Raw genomic sequence first — 12,825 nt, 5'->3', positions numbered from 1 at the left:
TACCTCCGGGGTCTGCAAACTCCAACTCGTTTATTCTCTACATGGCTGCTGACGTGACCTTTTAAAATGTAAACCAAAGCTTGTCATTATCAGCTGAAACCCCACCTGACTTTCTGTGGCGTTTCGTTTACAAAACAGAAAGCCTTCCACGTGGCCTGCTCGTCCCCCTGCTGCCCAAGACCAGCAGCCTCACACTGCTGCCTCATTCCTGTTGGGGTGACTAACCACCTCAGGTTGTCTGGGACTTGCTAGGGGACCAAGCCCTTCCCCGTGGTGCAGCGACACTGGTTTTCTTTCTGTTCCTCGGATGTGTCCTCTTCCCCACCTCAGATGCGGTGCAAGCGCTGTTACCTCACTGTGTACCTGCTTAGGCCTCTGTATCCTTCAGGTTGTGATTTAAACGTGATGTTCTCAGCAAATCCACTCCCTGTGAGAGTTTGGGAAACAGGGTTGCTGACGGAGGTTGGTATTGGAGGAAGACTTGACCGAAGAAGTCAATATCAGATACTCAGAGTGTTCTCTTACTCCTTTGACTGGCACGTAGAATCTAGAACAAGTTCCGAAAGAGCTTTCTTTTCTCACCACGGGGATTCTGGGATTCACTGGCCATGAAATGTTGTGTAATTGCGAAGTTCACTATGGATGGGTGCTCTGGAAGCAGAAGGGATTTGAAGTAGAGGCTACTCCCAGCTCCAGGTGCATCTATATTTATCCAGAGTGACCCATAGCTACTTATTGTCTCTACCAGAGCTTGACAAACTTTCTTAAATGGTCTTTTTTTTTTTTTTTTTTTTTTTTTAGCAAAAGTCTAAAGATTTTAGACTTTGCAGATCACACGATCTCTGTCACAACTGCTGAACTCTGCTGTTGTAGACAGAAAAAAAGCCACAGATGATGGCACTTTATTTACAAAAGCAGGAAGCCCAGATATGGCCCACCAGCCCTAGTTTCTGACTCTTGTTTCCATCATTTTCTGCCCAGTGCCCTTGTGGATGGAGCAGGCTTGTGGATACACAACACAGCTGGGAAAAGGGAACCGGAACATTTGCTTGGGAGCTGACATGTTCTCCTTCCCTTCATTGAAGCTTGGCGCTGGTGTTGCCGAAAAAAAACTTTTAACACTGTTAGCTGTGCAAATGTACAGCAGTGTGTTTCTCCCTAGTTACTAAATGGGGTAAAGGTAATTTTCAAGGGGAGGGGGTGACTTAGCACAGCTGTTTGTGAAAAGAGTGTGATGTAGGTTAGCAGGCATGCCTTGGGTGTCACTCAAGGACACCCGGAGTACAAACACATGTGCTCGAGGGGACGCAGCTGACTATTTCCCGGGAGAGGGCACCGAGCCTTGTGATTGCAAATGTTTTCTTTTTTCTTTCACCTATTGCAGTGGAAATGTTTGCCAGCTAAATATGAGTTAGAATTCAATAAACACCATGACTAAGCAATTCAGGACAGTACAGAAAGGGCCCAGTCCAGATGAGGAGGCCGATGATCTGGAGCTAAGGCTGAGGGACATCCTTTGTCCTGCAGGACAACTTCTGACTAAGCCCAAAGTGAACTGGAAGTTTATAGAGGGTTGAAATTTGGGCTGCGTGAGACTGAGTCCCAATTGGATGGGGCCAGAACAAGTTGAAATGTAAATAGCCACTGAGAAGTGTAGGTCCAAAGAGTTGAGAGCAAAGACGCGATTGGCAAGGTGGACCAGGGTAAGGAGCAGGCACTTTTGGAGGTTAAAGCCATGGTTTGGGGATAACTAATTATGTACCAACAGAGAGTTAATGCAGTTATTTCCATCTAACAGCTCTTTCTAGTGACTTCACATTTTTAAAAATTGCTTTTTAACCTCGGATTAGGGCTCTAGACATTATTCGAAGTGCTTTCTAGTAGTTAGCAGTATGTGTCTGGTGAGGATGGGTGGTTGAGAAGAAGAGGAGGAGAAGGAGCTGGCATATGGGAAAGAGAGACTGCAATGAAGTTTAAATGCATTTATGGGTTTACGACCAAATGGCGTAACTGTCTTTGAAGAATGGCCAAGAACATTTACATAGTGAGCATGAGCACTAGATTTGCAATCAGAAGATATGATTTGGGGGTCTGCGACTTTCAAGTTAAGGTAAAGAGATCCAATAACTCTAAACATCATGTCGTCGGTGGCACAGAGACCACTCCATTATCTCACACTGTTGTGAGGGACGCTTGGTGAGAAAATAAGTTTGAAAGTACTTTGTGAATTATGCAGGGGCCTACAGAGGCAACTAACTGTTGTTATTACACGTTGGGGATATAAAAATAGAAACTTCTTTAGATCCTACAGGCCATGCAAGAGTTCCTTTGAAACCTGGATTTAACTTGCTCTCTGAGACCAGATCACATTGAACAGGACTCATCCCGGTCAAGAAAGGGCAGCTCACCCACAAAATGCAGTGGAAACTTTACCTGAGTATGGACCACACACAGATTTGCCCAAACTATGTATGTGGTGGGCACATCATGATCATTGGCCTGTCTTGCCATACTCAGTTTGCCTGTTTATGTTGATGAACTAAGAATATATTAGCACTAGCAAGCATCTTCCAGTGGTTTCCTGACTGCCTCCAGCTGGCCAGTCAACTGGCTGGTGCTGCCAATGGGAAACAAATATTTTCCAGGAGAATGGACTTGGAAAAAATAAAATCCTAGCCCTGGCTTTCCTCAGAAAGGAAATCCCATTTGGCTTACAAGGTATTCTCTGCCAATAAACAAATTGCTAAATACATTCCAGTGTTCCCAGCCACTGTTAATGAGAAAGTACAGCCAAGTTCAAATATGAGAGAGGCAGAGACTTTATTTTGATTGCAAGTTCAATTCTTCAGTTTCGTGAAAATCTTCATTGTCATCTCACCTCTGGACAAATAGTGGGCGGCCAGGTGCAGCAAGCAGCAGCAGCTCTCCTTGACGCTCCAAGTGTGGTTCGTGCTGAACAAATCAGCAATGCAGACTCTCGGGCTCCACTCCAGACCTCGCAGCCAGAATCTGCATTTCATCAGGTTCCCCAGATGATTCGTCTGGTCGGCAGATGCTGGTCTGGTCCATTATGCCATGTCATGCACTTGCAAACCTCAGGGTGGAGAAACAAGCTGAAAGCATCTGTATAGTTCAGGCACCTGCTTTTAGGCTGGTGAGTTATTGCTGTCACCATTTTATAGATGGGACACCAGAGGTCCATGGAGTGTAAGCCACTGGCCTGAAGTCATGGAAGTCCAGGGTCTCCTGCCACCAGTCACAGCAGCTACTCACTAAGGGTCTCTTTTCATTCTTCTTGTTTCTGCTCCAGAGGAGATTTCCTGGCCTTTATTTATTTCTCTGAATCTGGTGGAGAAAAGATAAACTTCACATATTCATTTTGGCTTTTGCTCTGCAAACCAGAAGGAAAACTTCAAAAAAATGTTATAGTTTTGCCTAAGGGAGAATCATCTTGACACTCAGATAAAAGCACCAACTGGAGAGCCCGAGGGAGGCCTATTTCCAGAGAGATGCTGGAACTTATTTCTGTCCCTCTCGTGTGTGTGTCTGTCTGGCTGTCTCTGTGTGTCTATCTATGTATAGGGGTGGGGAATCTTTAGTACACTTGATCAAATAGATGTCATTAGCAAAAAAACTTAGAGCAGAACCTGCTATTCTATATATTAAAAAAAGCACTGCACTGTACTTAATTTAGCCTTCCACACAGAAAGGGTCATGAATATGCATTTTGACTAAGAAAACCATTTCTTTTCACGGCTTCCTGTGTGATGCTGCAGGCTAACCTAATCAGCATGGCTAATTTTAGCCTTCATTTTGAGGGTTATTTTAGAAAAGGTCACTGTACTAACCTGTACAGTGTGAGAGAACGCATCATCAGAGAGGTGCAAAGGCAAGCAACAGCTGATCCCCCGCCCCCGCCAAGACTATAAAGGTATCGTTTGTATTGAGGTTCGCTCCACTTGCAGTTGGAGGTATCAATAAAACGGGCAAACTGGAGTCCTGATGTGCAGTGGAAGGCGCTGGCTGCTGGGAGGTCCAGGGCCTGCCTATCTCCGGGCTGGAGGGTGTTATTTAAGCTCTGCTCATAGACACTGTAAATGAAGGTGGGAAAGTCACCTTACAGGTGAGGTTTGATCTGGCAGCTCCTCTGATGCGACTCTGGGGGAGGCAGAAGAGGCCAAGGTCAGGCTGGGATTCATTCACTGCCTCCCCTGAGAGCAGGAGGCCTCCAAGGACCTGCATGCACCACCATCTCCTTTTCCATGGGGTGGGATTGATGGTCATAGCAGGGGTCCTGGCCAGGGGAGGAGCTGAGGAGCAGCAAGGTGAAGTGACCCACATCCCAAGGCTTTAAAGAAATCTAGTTACTTCCTTTCAGCCAGAACTGCCATCTCCCAGGAAATCATCAACATGATGTACACAAAGGGAGTGAGGCGCCCACTCTGTGTCCTTTAGGTCTTTTAGAAAACATGGAGGTGTTTCTTTGGCCACATCCATTCGACTCTAGAAGGTGAGATTGTAGACATCAACCGGATGGGCGCTATTCAAAAAGGAATGTCCTGCAAGTGTTACCATGGCAACAAGGGAAGACTCTACAGAGTTACCCAGCATGCAGTTGGCACTGTTGGAAACAAACAAAGGGCAGGATTTTTGCCAAGAGAATTAATGTTTGTATTGATCGTATTAAACACTCTTAAGAGCCGAGCTAGCCTTCTGAAGTGCGGGAAAGAAAGTGATCAGAAAAATACAGGAAGTCAAAGGAAAAGGTACTTGGGTTCAGCTAAAGCACGAGCCTGTGGGAAGGTGCCCGAGTTGCTGGGACCCATGCCCTATGAATTCACGGTGTGATAGGTGTAGGGAAAAATAAATGAGCTCTGGGTTATAAAAAAAAAATCAAGATAGTAAAATTCAAACTGAAGTCTGCTCCCTAGCAGGGTGAGAGCAGGAATACTCTAGAACACTGTTGTGCCTTGAGGTGAGGTAGAACTTTCTGAGATGACTGAAATGTGCTGTAGTCTTGTCGTCAGTGGCTCTCGAGCATTTGAGATGTGGCTACAGCATGGAAGAACTGATTTTTTAAATTAATTTTATTTTCATTTAAATAGCCACATGTGTCTAGTGGCTACCATGTTGAATGTAACAATTCTCGAAGAGCAAGCAACATTTTAAAGGAGTGAAGTTGTGAAACAAGAACAAATTCAGGGGAAAATATAGAGGGTCCAGGTTACAGGAGCCAAATTCCTATCTCAAGGCACATAGGAGAACCATCTGGAAATCATCAGAAAAATCAAACTACCTGGACCCAGCCCAGGACCACCCAATCAGAATCCTTTTGGGTGCACATCTTTCACTGAGAGCTACCAAATTCACTGGTGGGAGGAGAGAGCCAGCTGATAGAAGGCCTTGGCTGCCATCCTCATGGGCAGGATGAGAGAGGAGCGCTTTGGGCAGGATTTGTGGCAGCCTGTGCAAGATGTGATGGAAGCCAAAGGTTGGGATTGTTCCAACAGCTAAGTGTTAAACAACTGGAGTGTTCATTTCTCCTTTGCAGTATGAGCATGTGAGCATGTTCATTTCACTGGGAGCTGTCCATATTCTTTCCTGGACTGAATATTTGTTCAGAATGCTTCTTAGCAAGTGGTTGCAAGACTCCCATCCCACCAATTGTTATGGTAATTGAAAAATTATAGTCATTTCCAAGGGCCCTGTAAGGGGGCTCTCTGTAGTGAAATAGAGGAGCAGCATCCATTTGGAATTTAGTGCAATGGCCTGCCTGGAGCCTTGGCAGGGACCTACACATAAAAGGGGATGACTCGCCTTGGAAGTAAGATCGCTGGTCCTGGAATCTGCCCTCTGCCCTCCACGACCTGCTTCGGAGCAGCTTGATCAGTCTTAATGGCCGGCCACGGAAACTAGGACACCAGGACTGACTCAGACCCAGCTGATGACTCACTGCCCCTCCTTTCATGCCTCAAGTAGGAGGAGATGGCTTTTGAAAATTAAAAAGGAAAAGTAAAATACAGTGTATATGAAGTGCATAAACTAACAAAATGCCTTTTACAAAGGAACGAAGTCCAAAGTCAGCCTTTCTAATGGTGCAGGGGAAGATGTGTGGAGGGATAAGAGACTGAGAACCTTGATGAGCTCCTTGGAAAATGGAAGGCTGGGGCTTTGGGGTGCTATTTAGCTGCCGGGTGGCATCTTGCTCCCATGGACAGATCATCTCTGCCAAAGGAGCGTTTTCTCTGGCTTCACACATAAATGCTGCTTTTACCGATCGATCAGGATGTAGCCAAATGACAGCTTGGCCCTCCCCGCCCTGTCCCTGAAAGATCTGCACAGCTGGCGTGGCGCTGTCTTCATTGTTGCTGTGCAGGCTGCCCTCTGCCTCGCTCTCTCACCTCTGTTTTGCTATCAGGCTTCCACATATCATATGTGCATGCTTTTATTATAACTGGTCATCTCCTAGAGCAGCAGTTCTTAAAGTGTAGCCCCAGGACCAGCAGGACCAGCCTCCTCCCCTGGGGACTTGTTAGAAACGCACATTTCCCGGCCTCTACTTAGACCCACTGAATCAACAACTCTGGGTGGGGCCCAGCAGGTCTGCACGTGATCCCCATGCGCTCTCAACTCGTAGAGGAAAGGATTTCTTCGGGTCTTAGGTGGAGGGTCTAACAAAGAGCTCCCTTTTGCCAGAACAGGCAGCTGCTTCTCTTTTCCTCCAGGGGGATGTGCAACAGCGGGTCCCAGCACAGGCAGCCATTAGTGGGTTCTTCCATAAACACCCTCCGCCACTGCCCCTCCTCCCCACTTAGTGGAGACCCAGCTGCCACGCCAGTGCATCTGCTACAAGGTTGACTTTGGGGGCCGAGGAGATGAAAGTGATTTATCACAGGCCAGTTTCCCTTCCGTGACCGGAGAAATGAGCCTGAGCCCAGCAAGGCTTCTGACCGAAGTGCACGGCGTGACACACGGTGTGAGCTGACTCACGCTGCCTTTGACTTTTCACTTTGAGCAGGAACCCTGTCCTAAGCAGCCCCGAGTTAGTGGTACTCGTTTAAAAATTCCCAGTCTGTTTCATCCCAGTCTGTTTCGTGATTTTGACATATGCGGTGGGATGGCACTTTCCCCTGATCCTTTCTTTCCTCCTTCCTTAGGAGGAATCCTCGGTAAGAGAGGGAATCCTCAGTAAGAGAGGGAAAGGGCCTACAACCCTGTGCCCAAGGAACTGAGTCATGGGAGGAGGGGCTTAATATTTAGCATGAGAAGGGTTTTTCTGTCGTAGAGCTGTGATCTGGCCCGCTGCCTGCTTTTCTAAATAAAGTTTTATTGGCACACAGCCACACTCAGGGAAAGGGAGGGCAAAGAGGAAGAAATGGGATAAGAGAACAGACAACTCTGTGAAAGAGACTCAGAGATTGAGGGTGAGGGGGAGAGAAGGGTTGCGGAAGGACTCTCTATGCTTCTCCCCACAGCTCTACTCTACCAGTCCATGCTGGACTCAGTAGACACAATACTACTCTCCTCATTCTGAGTGTGAGTCAAATAAAGATTTTTATAAAATGTGACCCTATATCAAGTCATCTATTTCATCTGCTACTCAACTGAAAATCAGTGATCTGAAAGGAGAACAGGCCGCATCAGAGTTACCAGGAGAAAGTATGAGTCTCCCATGCAGCCCTTCCAGACGGTTCGCAAAGGCAGTCTTGAATATGAAATGTAACTTTTGTCTTTTGAGCTGACTGGCTTTGATCCCCTTGCACTGCCTCTTGTGTTTTATGGGAAACCATAAACGTATTCCATTGGCAGGGAATTCTATACCCATTAAGTATTTTACTTTCAAAGGATTAAAGAATCAGTTAATGAAAAGTCCATCTTTATAGATGTATAAAATTTCCCTATATGCATTCTTAAGACTAGATTGTTGAATATTCATAGCCACCTTGCTAATTCCCCTGATGTCAATTTCACTGGAGAAATTGGAGTTTAGAAAATTCTAATTTTTTTGCCCAGCTTTTCATCTAAGAATTGGTAGAACTTGATTCAGACCTTGATTCTCTGAGCCCAAATTCCCTGTTTCCCCCACCAGACGCAAAGTAAAAACAATGGGGTGAAAACAGAGCTGTGTGTTACAATTTAGAAGGCTAATTTTTTTAAAGTCAGAGTCTAATGCAAAACTTGGAATGCCCAGTTTTACTGTGATAGGATATCTTTGTATAATTTCTTCCCCAAGGATATTTCCAGGTCCCCATTAGCAAACAGGAATTGAGATCATTGCTTTTTTTTTTTTTGTGATCCACTCTTGTCCTTTCTTGGCTGAAGATCACTTGAGCTACCACCTATATTTTATAGTTAGTAATAATGACTTAGGTAGTCACTTCTTGGTATAAACTGGAGCGGGTGTTCTTTCTTTCTTTTTTTTTTAAATGCCATATCTAAATATGTGTAAGCAGGACGTGTGAGCTCCATCTCAAAACCTTCCTACCCTGTTAGAGAAAAATTGTAATGTTTTCCTCAGCTTGCCAGAATGTCATTGTTCTACATCCTATCCATCTTGTCTGATCTCACTGCTAGCATTTTCTGTAAAGAACACATTCTCAGGAAGAATGCTGATATAGTTCCTTTCCAGTTCTGATCCTGCTTGTCTCCTCGTCCCCTCATTTGTAATGATTCATGTCTCCAACAGTAATGGCTTTGACGGATATCACTTCTCGTTTTGTGGTTACATTCCTCCACCTTCAGAATGTGGTTGCATTCTGTTCCTATTCAAGTCTCATTTTGCTGAATGTTTTTTACTTCAACTAAATGCTTTCAGGAAGCTAGAATTCAGCTCTGCACGCTATTGGTGCTTTGTTAGTGCAAACAAAATATACATCTCTGGGAAAATACAGGGGATCCTAGCATTGTTGTAATTTTAAAGACTGTTGGGACATGATTGTTGTTTGTTTTCTATTTCAGAGATCCCAGAAGACCCACTTATAGCTGAAAAGTACTATGCTGATGCATTTGATTCCTGTTCTGAGGAGAGTGAGGAGGAGGAAGAAATAGTGTTCTCAGGATCAGAGGAAGAGATGGAGCCTGAGGGACCTCAGCCTGCTTATAGATCAAACCAGGTATGTGCTGCTCCCCAGCAGATGTAGAACTGTCCAAGGTGCTGATTGGGCCATAACTTGCAAGAGTCAAGTCTCATCAACTCAAGTGGGGTTGGGAGGACTAAGATTCTGTCCCAAAGGATCCATGAGACAAGTCTTGGTTTAAATAAATCCAAAGTTAGGAAGAGCCTCATGGAATCCTGAGATTCTGTTATCGACTACGTTGGTGAGGGAAGTGTGGGATCTCTGGCACTTGGGGGAGATGACAGGGAGGAAGATACACATTACATTGTACACTGAGGAGCACTCCATATACAGTTAATGAATAAACAATACAAGTGTCTCTTTATCAGGGAGATTTTTTACAATATACTTTTTACAATATGCTTTTCACATTTGTGAATCATGTTCCAGAACACAAATACGTTCTGGGCTTAGGGGATGTGCTTTTGAGGGCCTTCCTTACATATACAGTGAGGTCTTTGAGTAGGTGCCTTTGCCATAAATCTCTTTAACTATAGCAAACTAAGCCCCATCTGGGTCATAGACCAAGAAAGAGCTGTGGCATATGATTTCTCTGTTGGGTGTCTGAGGAGGAGAAAAGCAAGAGGTATGTGAAGAGAAAGCAGATGACTTTGGGCATCTTTTATGCTCATATGCTTCACTTTTTCTTTTTTTTTTTTTTTAATAGAGGCATGTTTTATTTATTTATTTATTTGTTTGTTCATTTGTTTTGTTTATACATGCACTGGGCACAGTCAGAAGCGCGGGAGGGTGAGAGAATTCACCAGAGCCAGAGCGGGGAGCAGAACAGGCAGAAGGACCGAAGTACACTGCTGAGGGGAGCAGCGGGTGGCAGGAGAGGTCTGCGCACCATGTGGGACCCTCCTCCGGTGGCCGGGGAGCAGCCGGGAATCGAACCGGCGCCGCAGAGGCTGCGGGCAGCTTCGCAACCCAGCGCTCTACCGCTGCGCCACCGGGGAGGCCCTTCACTTTTTCTTATGTCATAACCTAGGAACCCTTCCAATCCTGAACTCTCATAAAAGTACAGAAGCTCTCTATTATCTGGGAATCATTAAGCTGTTAAAGTAAAAAGTCCATCAAGAAACATCCCCTATCAATGGAAACTTAGTCTAGAAGAAACTTAATCTAGAGAGAAGGCTGTCCACAACCCATTCAACCATTTTAACCACTTTATTGAAGACTAAACAGTCATCACCATATTTAATAAATTAGACAAGAGAAACTTTCAAGTTCTGCATAAGAAATGGAGAGAGGGAGGCAGGAGAGGGGAACTGGAATGGTATGGATACAGAGCTAGGCAGAGAGAGGATGAGAGACAGAGAGAAGGGGGAAGAGAAAAGTTGAGAGAAGTTAAGAGAGAAATAACTGAAGAGAAAAATAAATATGATAAAAATAGTCAGGTTATGGGGGGAGCATGATTTACCATGTCAAAACAGGAACACTTCTCTGTACTCTTTCCCCATTTTGTCCAGTCGTTGTTGGTAGACAACAGCACTTCCTACCGCAAATTGAAAAAAAAATTTTCTTTGTGTCTACACCGCTGTCCTAAACACAGAGACAGAAGATGATCACACTGTCATACACCCTTCACTCAGTGCCTGTGGCTGTACGACACGATCTGTAAAACACATGCTCAGTTTTACCCAAAGCATCAGGCAGTAGCATTTTACCCACTAATATGATTACTTTAGTGTGTTTTTTTTAATAAAATAGGAAAACTGACTCAGCAAACCCCATGAATAATATATATAATGAGCACCACCTGGGTCAGGAAGTAGAACTGTGCCAGCCACATGGAAGTCCTGACTTGGGCCTTGTTGTTAGAACATTGGGCTGGGGATTGAACTGTCTACGTTTCATCACCCTTTGCAAGATACTTAACTTCCCTGTACCTCAGTGTCCTAATCTGTAACATGGGAAAATAATGGTTTCTACTGCACGGAGTAGTTTTAAGAGTTAAATTAAGTAATTAATGTAAAATACTTAAAATCCTTCCCTGAATGTAATAAATGAATAATGAGACATTACTTATTACTGCTGATGAAGTTACCGAGCCATCCTGTGGCCTTTTAGGATGCTGTCAGAACTCTTTAATGTTACAGTGAGACCTTACAGCTGTGGGATAAACATCCCTTCTTATGTCTTAGGGCTGGTGATACATACAGGACAGCAACTCTGCTGCCTAGACTATGTGCTGCTCCGTGGATTGTAAATAATCTTGGGTGTCTGCTCTTATCCCTATTTTTCCAAATGAGAAAACTGAGTTTCCAGGAGAGATGACATGCCTGTGCGAGAGAGGGGTCAGAACCCTGCTCCAGGCCCAGCTCTAGCACCTTCTAAGAAGGTCTATTGACCTGGAATGGACTTGGTATAATAGAAACAGGAGCGGAGAGTCACAACAGAGTGATTTATATTAGCGACAGTAATTACCCCCCATTTGTTTTTCCTAGTAACTCTATATAATTTCCCCCTCCCCAAGGGTGGTGGCCATGGGGTTGCGATAGGTGTTTGACTCTTCCCTCTTTGTGTTATTTTATCAGCCACACAAGTTGCATTACAGAACTCTGTGCTGAGACCACAGCCACTCTGGGTTTGTGACCCTGCAGCCATCTCCAGTTTGATCTCTTCTCTCTCTGCAGTCTTGCCCTTGACACTTCAAACGGTCTAGGGTCTATTTTAAATGTTCATGATATCCAGTAATTGGACCACAGTGGCTTCCCCTTCCTTCAGATGGGGGTAAGAGCCACCTCCTTTTTATTTTAATGGAAGATGTGCTTTTAAAGAGCAACATGGGCTTCCTTGGGATTGATTGCTGAGTCCCTTGTGCCCCCCACGACAATCTTTTCAGCAGCACCATCCCTGGGCAATTTTATTAGGCCCTATTGTTATTGCTCCTCTGCTGTGATCAGCGGAGCATCAGCCACACCTTTTTCACAAGCCATTATCATATTGTTGATGGCATCTTGTGAAGTCTGTGGTCACTGAATCAGAACCAGCTTCTCAGATCCCAGGAGAATAGAGTTTATAGCTGTCATCATAACACGTCCTCAGCAGAATTTGTGGGGCCTGTCATGGAAAGGTGTTACATACGCCCTAAAGGACGTGTTTTAGGGCTCAGACTGAGGGGTGCTTTCGTGGATGCTCTGTCTTCCCCTTACTGCCATGACCATCTCTTCTCTCCCCAAGACTAATCAGTGTCCACACGCCAACTGCATGCACAGCAGTCGGACTGTGATGACCCAATGCCGACGCCCTTGGGAAGGACTGTTCAGTGAATATGGGTTTTCACTGATGCTTGTTTTAGAAGGCTCTTCAGACATGGTGTTTGCTCTTGCTAAGAAGGAGGGCTGCAGAGGACCATTTTCCCAGTGAATTCTGAAGTTTTCAGCACATTTCTCCCATATCCTTCAGGGGTTTTGAAATTCCCTCTAAACAGTGAAGTATTAGAAAAAGCAGCAGTGATCTGCTGCTTAGGACGGTGCCGATTATAAATGGAGACAGGCTAGGCAAGGCCTGAGCTGCTACTGAGGACCCTTGGATCAGACAGTCAATAGGGTGAGTGCCTCTCAGAGTGTCCTCTGCCAGTGGAGTCACATTATAGTCGCTTATCACATTGTAATTATTGTAACAGTAGCAGTTGACCTTTCCAGAACCTTCATTCAATGCCCAGTACTTTATATGGGGTGTCAGTGAAGCTCTGGGAAACAGA

At 45.1% G+C, this 12,825-nt stretch overlaps 1 protein-coding gene across 8 annotated transcripts in view; it reads left to right on the top strand.

Annotated features, from left to right (window-relative positions):
• The window catches only part of NEK11 (NIMA related kinase 11), a 155,241-nt gene that overhangs the window by 93,333 nt on the left and 49,083 nt on the right, over positions 1-12,825 (top strand). For all 8 annotated transcript variants that reach the window (XR_008549589.1, XM_037524455.2, XM_054689189.1 and 5 more), the window contains one exon: positions 8,959-9,113. Coding sequence is in view for 7 of the 8 variants with exons in the window: in XM_037524455.2 (XP_037380352.1) it covers positions 8,959-9,113 (155 nt within the window). In the remaining variant the exon portion in view is untranslated. The remainder of the gene's footprint in view (positions 1-8,958; positions 9,114-12,825) is intronic.

This window comes from Talpa occidentalis, unplaced genomic scaffold, assembly GCF_014898055.3.
Source record: "Talpa occidentalis isolate TD23 unplaced genomic scaffold, MPIMG_talOcc4v2.1 talOcc4.10, whole genome shotgun sequence".
Lineage (NCBI taxonomy): Eukaryota > Metazoa > Chordata > Mammalia > Eulipotyphla > Talpidae > Talpa > Talpa occidentalis.
This window is presented reverse-complemented; position numbering and strand designations above follow the sequence as displayed.